This window comes from Vitis riparia, chromosome 16, assembly GCF_004353265.1.
Source record: "Vitis riparia cultivar Riparia Gloire de Montpellier isolate 1030 chromosome 16, EGFV_Vit.rip_1.0, whole genome shotgun sequence".
Lineage (NCBI taxonomy): Eukaryota > Viridiplantae > Streptophyta > Magnoliopsida > Vitales > Vitaceae > Vitis > Vitis riparia.
This window is the reverse complement of record NC_048446.1, coordinates 19017639-19024444: the sequence shown is the minus strand read 5'-3', so window position 1 is coordinate 19024444 and position 6806 is coordinate 19017639. Positions and strand designations below refer to the sequence as shown.

At 31.8% G+C, this 6806-nt stretch overlaps 1 protein-coding gene across 1 annotated transcript; it reads right to left on the bottom strand.

Moving 5' to 3' along the window:
* Window positions 1-614: 614 nt before the first annotated feature.
* Window positions 615-3220, bottom strand: LOC117933370. Its single transcript, XM_034854732.1, has 5 exons — window positions 2692-3220; window positions 2331-2480; window positions 2123-2179; window positions 1257-1870; window positions 615-890 (listed from the first exon to the last, which is right to left on the bottom strand). The coding sequence occupies exons 1-5, from the start codon at window positions 3218-3220 to the stop codon at window positions 615-617; spliced, it is 1626 nt and encodes a 541-aa protein (XP_034710623.1).
* Between the last annotated feature and the right edge of the window lie 3586 nt (window positions 3221-6806).

Genomic DNA, 6806 nt, shown 5'->3' with positions numbered 1-6806 from the left:
AATTTAAAACCATACAGCATTGACAACACATAATTCACTCTCAGAACAAGGTAAATTGAACATACATAGATATAGCAGTTCTTAAAAGTAGCTGGAAAACAAATAAAATCACTCCTTTGATTGATGTCTCTTTCGCCCATAAGGAGTTCCTATGAGGTTTTTCCACCTTTCAAACTTCAGTAATTTGAGGTGTAGAAGGGCGCCGGAAACTGGATCTGTGAGATTCATCAGGATGGTTGGAGGAACTCATGCATCGGGATTCATTACGATGCGGACGATTACCCTTACACGTAGCACAAATGTTCTGTATAATTTGCAACAGGTGCGAACGCTTCACCAGATATGCATAAAGACTTGAATATGAGAGAGAAAAAACGAGGACTGGAAAGAATGCAACCGAGTATAGAGCAATTTTTGTCCAACTTTCCTTCTCATGGATCATGAGGATGATGGTTGCAGCAAATGCCACCATCATCATTGTCACAGAAAGGATTAAAATGTAAAAGCCAGCATCAGTTTCTGAGGAAGAGAGTACTTGAAGTCTTGTAATCGAAATGGTGATGTGAGGATTGAGAGAAACGAAACTACCGATGTCAAAGCGAAAGTAAGGGAGATTACATCACCCAAGGTGAAAACCACGAAGAAGGGTTTGGAGTGAAGGACTGGAATACCACTGCTTTCTTGATTACCTCCAGGTACGGTGTAGGCGGCAGCAAAGGCGACAGTGGCGATAAGAACAGCCACAATAGTGCAATTTTTAGAGGTTTCCTCCAGCCATTTTTTGGAATCCTCATGAAGTTTAGAATAGTTCTCAGCAAATAACTCTTCAGCAGTCTGGTCCTATGGTTGAAGAGCCTGAAGAAATCGGATTTAACTAAGTTCTTCACTTTCTGCACAAACATTAAGAGCAGTGTTAATACCTACAGTCAAATTCAAACGTCTTCAATATTTTTTGGTATAGTAGTCTAAATCATTGATCATAATAAATCAAAACATGGGTACATCTCAAGCCACTGGATCATGGACCCTAACAACATTTCCATGTTGTATGAATGGTATTTATGGGTTCGGTCTGTTTGGAAGCTATTCTAAATAGTTTTCTAACTAAATTTTCTCAACAACCGTTTAAAAAAAATATGTTACCAAACAGGCCCTTTGAGTTTCTAAACCAATGAGTTGAGGCTTTAGTAACATTATGGTTATGGTTTATGCAAGTGTGTGCTGCACATTTTACAAATGGAACAGTGAAAATGCACCTCAAAAAGGAGCAACTGATCTTGCAAGTCGAGTGCGGGGCCTTGGGAACTTTCCATGATAAGACCTTTCCTATTTTCGGCAACCGTATGCAGTAAGGAGTTCCCTTGCGCGTCTGTGGCTCGCAACAGCCTCCTTGCTATCATATCATTCTTTGTAACCATATCAAAAATCTTCATTTGGCGGTATTGAATGGCTACATGTAATATGTTCCTTCCTTTTTTGTTAACATGCTCAACTGCCTGAGGATATTTCTCTAGTATTTCTTCCACAAGCTCTGTAATACTCCAAGTTGTTGCCAAAAATAATGGAGTTTCATCAGTCTTGATCCCTGTCATGGAAGTTTTAGTTTTTTCCTCGTTGCAGCATTGTCCTTTATTTTCCTCTAGGTGTTGGGAGGCAATACAGAGCCCTTCTCTTCCTCTTTCTAGCAACGACCCAGACGAGCCATCGCTTTTCTCTTGATTAGGCTTACCTTGATTAAGTGCTGCAGTTTCAGGAACATCCCATGAAGTATCGTTTTTAATTAACTCCTGGGCAAGTTCCCAGGCATAAGCATGTCTCTGCTTTTCACGTCCAAGTTCTTCCCAAATGGGCAATTTCAAATGCCATTTAACTTTTCAAAAAAAAAAAAATGAATAAACAAATAATTATCATTGATAAAATCAAAAGAAAAAGGTGTTCAACTTTTTCAGCTAATCAATGACATGGAGTTATCTGCCTTATGCCCAAAACAAAATTCATACATAGGATCATCAAATTAAACTGTTGTTTCACTTTAAGCTACTAGCTAGTTGCTAGAATATATACCACTTTGTACTTGATATTAGAACAATTAAATTAACATTTCTAAAGGAAATGTACATACCGGAGCTTTTGGTCCTTAGATCTTTTCCTTCCATGGTCTTTTTCTTGATTGGAATACCTGAAACACCTTGTTTGCATGATTTCTAGGCTGTTATAAATGTATATAAATGTAATGAAATCCCTTTCCAAAAGGCGAGACTCATACTATAGATGATATGATTGAGTAAATGGCATATAAATTGATGAGAAGGGAATTAGATGAATCATACAATTATAGATGAGTCCCTTGAAGAGTCCATGTTTGCATCCGCTTCGAAATGCCGATGGATTAGTTGCAAGATGTTGAAGAGCTGTCCTGTTGTTACCATCTTTCATGCCAATTAAATATGGGTACCTCCTCACAATCAACATTGCCAACTCTGTTTCCCATTTTTTTTTTTTCAAAAAAATTAAAGAGGGATGAAGTATGGAAATTAATCTAGAAATTATCTTTTTTTTTTTTTTTTTTGGCAAAATAAGCAAACATGCTTATATAGAAAAAGACATGTAGAATATGTGCAGAAAATATTGCTAGAGTGAAAGAGAAGGCGGCTTTGAAAAAAAAAAAAAAAAAAGGTTAGTGGAACTCACCAAAATGTTCAGTAATAATAGCAATATGAAGAATAGATGTCTTATCTTTACTTTGGAAATGCTCTTTACCACCTTCCTGATCATGGTCTTTATCAACTTCGTCCGCTAGAAGATTGAACATACGAATTTTCCCGAACCGGACTGCTCGAAAGAGCGGCGTCTCTCCCAAGTTATTACGAGCACTTAGCAACATGGGTTCTTTTTTCAACATTTCCACGGCCACATCCGCCATCCGGTTGGATGTGGCTACTTCGTGGAGTATCGTGTTTCGAACATCGTTTCTAACTTCGGTCAGGGGCTGGTTAAGATTGTTGGGCAACAATCTAACCAATTCAAGGGCAAGATCACGTTGTTTGGAGTAGCAGGCTAGATGAAGAACAGTGTCCTTGTGTATACTCGTTATGTGCAATGGACCATCCGGAGCTTCCCGGCAGAGGTGGATCACTTCTTTGGCGTTTTGATTTTGCAAGGCATGGTACAGAAGTTGGTTAAGTTCGTGGTCTAGTTTGGAACCACTGGAGGCCGACATGGGAGAATGTTTGGAGACCAAGACGAGTAGTAGGCTTATATATATATATATTGATTGAATGTTTGGAACCAAAATGGTTGATTTTTTTTTTTTTTTCTTTTTCCGCCGGGGGGGGGGGGGGATCGGGAGGGCGTTTAATTCTTATTATCAACATATCTTTCTTCTCGGCATCTTTTATTAGTGGTACATATATGATACTTTTGTTCTTGATACCCTCAACAAAGTTTAAATGTTATTTTCCTATGATACTTTTGTTCTTGATAAGGTTAACAAAGTTTTGTATCTTTTCCATTTTACATATGATTAAAGTAGCATTCCCGTTAAGTTGTACTTCAAGAATTATTATATTCCAACGACTTTTTCTTTTATTAAACTCTTCAATCAAAGAATAAATTTAACAAATCTTTCTTTTCGGTATCTTTTATTAGTGGTACATATATGATACTTTTGTTCTTGATACCCTTAACAAAGTTTAAATGTTATTTTCCTATGATACTTTTGTTCTTGATAAGGTTAACAAAGTTTAAATGTTGTATGTTTTCCATTTTACATATGATTAAAGTAACATTCCCATTAAGTTGTACTTCAAGAATTATTATATTCCAACGACTTTTTCTTTTATTAAACTCTTCCATCAAAGAATAAATTTAATTAATGATTGTTTCCAAAAGTTGAAAGTTCATCATCAAAGAATAAATTTGCATTCCCGGCATGGCACATTTGTCTTAAAGAATTATTAATAGTTGAAGAATAAATTTAATTGCTTGCCATAGAAATTATTCTTTAAGAATTATTATATTCTTATAACAGTCTTTTATGAACATGTAAATCAATATTCATGTTGAATGGTCAATTTAGACAAAAGCAGCCAAGGAAATTTCAAATGAAATATTTAAAAATATTGAGGAGAATTTAGAGCTAGCAGGCATAAATTAACCTTTTCCCATTATATGGGATAATATCTTGACTTCAATTCGAGAAAATTCATATATTCAAGCTTATGGGAGACAAAGTTTACAAAGATGGTGATCAAGAGCATTGTAAAGACTAGTTCCAAAGTAAAGATAAGACATTTATTCCTTATATTGCTATTGTTAGAGTTTGGTGGTCCAAATTTTATTTAGTTTGATCCAAAAAGCTCGTGGTGCAATATATATAGTGAAGCTATAATTATGAGAATTTTTATATATAATGTATAGTTTTAAGGTTATGATAATTATGTTTCTGCTATAGCCGCTCATAACTCTTCCATCTTGTACCAATCTTTTAATATAGTGGAGTTTTTTCTCTTTTGCCTATGGTTTTTCTCATTTAGGATCTTCCATGTAAATTTATATGTTCTTATTCTGTTTTTTTTTTTTTTTTTTAATTGTCTATTCTTGTTATTTTATAACTACTATTATTATTGAGCATTTTGCAACATGACAACTCTTCAACATCTTGCAACTAATCCATCGGCATTTAGCATAAGCAAACCCAGACTCTTCAAGGGACTTATCCATCATTGTATAATTGGTTTTTTCTATTCAATCGAAAAATAAACACCATCGTATACTAAAGATTGAATAATTGAGTAAATGGCATATGAATTGATGGGAAGCGAATTAGATGAATAACATGAAAATTCTATTTTATTTTTTTTCTTTCCATTTTTTATATGATAAGACATATTATGCACTTTGCAAATATATTGTTGTCTAATCCAATTTATGTGTTTATTTCATTTCAAATCAATGGCATAAAACTGGTGATTTTGATCATGGCATAGCTCATGGTAACATCCATTACTTTTTCCAAAAATTCTTTTCTCAACTTGGAATCAAGTCCCTTTTTGTTATATGCATCAAATACTTGAATTCATATTAACTAATTTCTAAGTACTTTCAAAGGCATTTGATGTTGATGTTGAGATCTTCACTTGTACTCTTTTTTCAAGGGCCCTTCTGAACAAAACAATTGATTTACAGCGTTCATAGGATTGATGAGAGGTCCAAGAGAATGGAAATTTGCGTACCCAGGATCCCTACATATTCATATACCAAGATTCATTCAATTTTCAGCTCTGAGCAATCAAAACTTGGCCAGCCCTAATGTATCCAACTGATTGTTCAGGTGCCTCAACTCACCCACAACTCAACAACTGATTATTCTTCTTAGCTAATTTGTGAAGTTTTAAAGGTATAAATTATAAATTGAGAAGATTAATTTGCTTGTAGCTATACAATCTATGACTGGTTTGGCACTTCGAATTATAAAAATTTCTTGAAAATCTGAGTGGCTTATGTCACTTCGAATCGAAGCCTAATTAGCACTTGATCATCCTATGATTTGAAAGTTCATTATGATGGTATTGTGACAAATATAAACTTTTCATTTATTTCGTTCCAATAAGAGATTGTCGTAATAAAATCACAAATTTTCTTTGAAATTCAACTTTTAATGAAAGCAACAAACAAAATGTTATTCAGCCGGATCACTCAATAGCATGGAAACAAACTAAATTTTGGACCAATAATTTTTATAGGCAATTTTAGAAAAACCTTACATATATAAAGGGCAACATTTAAAACAAAATTTTAATTAATTAAATATTAACATATTTTTATTATTTTGAAAGGTTTGCATATTTTGTTATTGATAAGCTCAAATCATCGTAATATTATTAGTAAATGTTGTAAAAATAAAAAAAAATTAATTAATTTGCCTAGTTAAGCACATAATATAAATTGCTAACAATCAAAATATCTAAAATTTTCAATAAAAAGGTTTTAAACATTTTATGAAATTTGATTTAATAAAAAAAATTATAAATATAAGTTTCAATAATCTTAGTGATTGAAAAATAAAATAGTAAGAATAAAATGTCAACTAAATTTTTAAAGGAAATTTTCACAAAAAATAAAAAAAATAAAAAAAAATATTGAAATAAAAAATAATCTATCATAAATTTGATTTTAAAAAATTTTAATAACTTTTTTGTATTCGAAAGGTAGGTCACACAAAAAAGTTTCATTAAGGAAATTTGAATTATTTTAAATAAGAATTTAGGATAATTTTAATAGAAATTTAATTAAATATGAGTTTACTATAAATTATTAAACAATTTTTTTTAATTTAAAGTTATTTTCTTCATATGGGACAAATCACTATGGCTCTATTTGGTAACTGTTCTTGAAAACATTTTTGAAAAACAATTTTTAAGAATAATTTTTAAAAAATGTTCTTTAATATTTTGGAGAATAAAAGTCTGTTTAGGATCTTTAAAATGTTTTTAAATATGTTTTAAAAATAATTTTAATATTTAATATTTTATTTTTAATCATTTTATATATTTGTATAATTAATTTTTATAATAATTCTCGGAAAACAAATAAAACCAACTAAAAACAATTAAAAACATTATCTAAAAACATCCTATATTCTATTTCTATTTTTAAAAACAAAAAATAACAAATAATTTTTTAATTATCAAACATGTTTTTTTGTTTTTAACGGTTGCCAAAAAAACCATATGTTTTTAACTTTTTTTTATGTACTCATGATTAGCTATTTCAGCGATTGAGTTGGACTGGGCTGAGCTACAGAT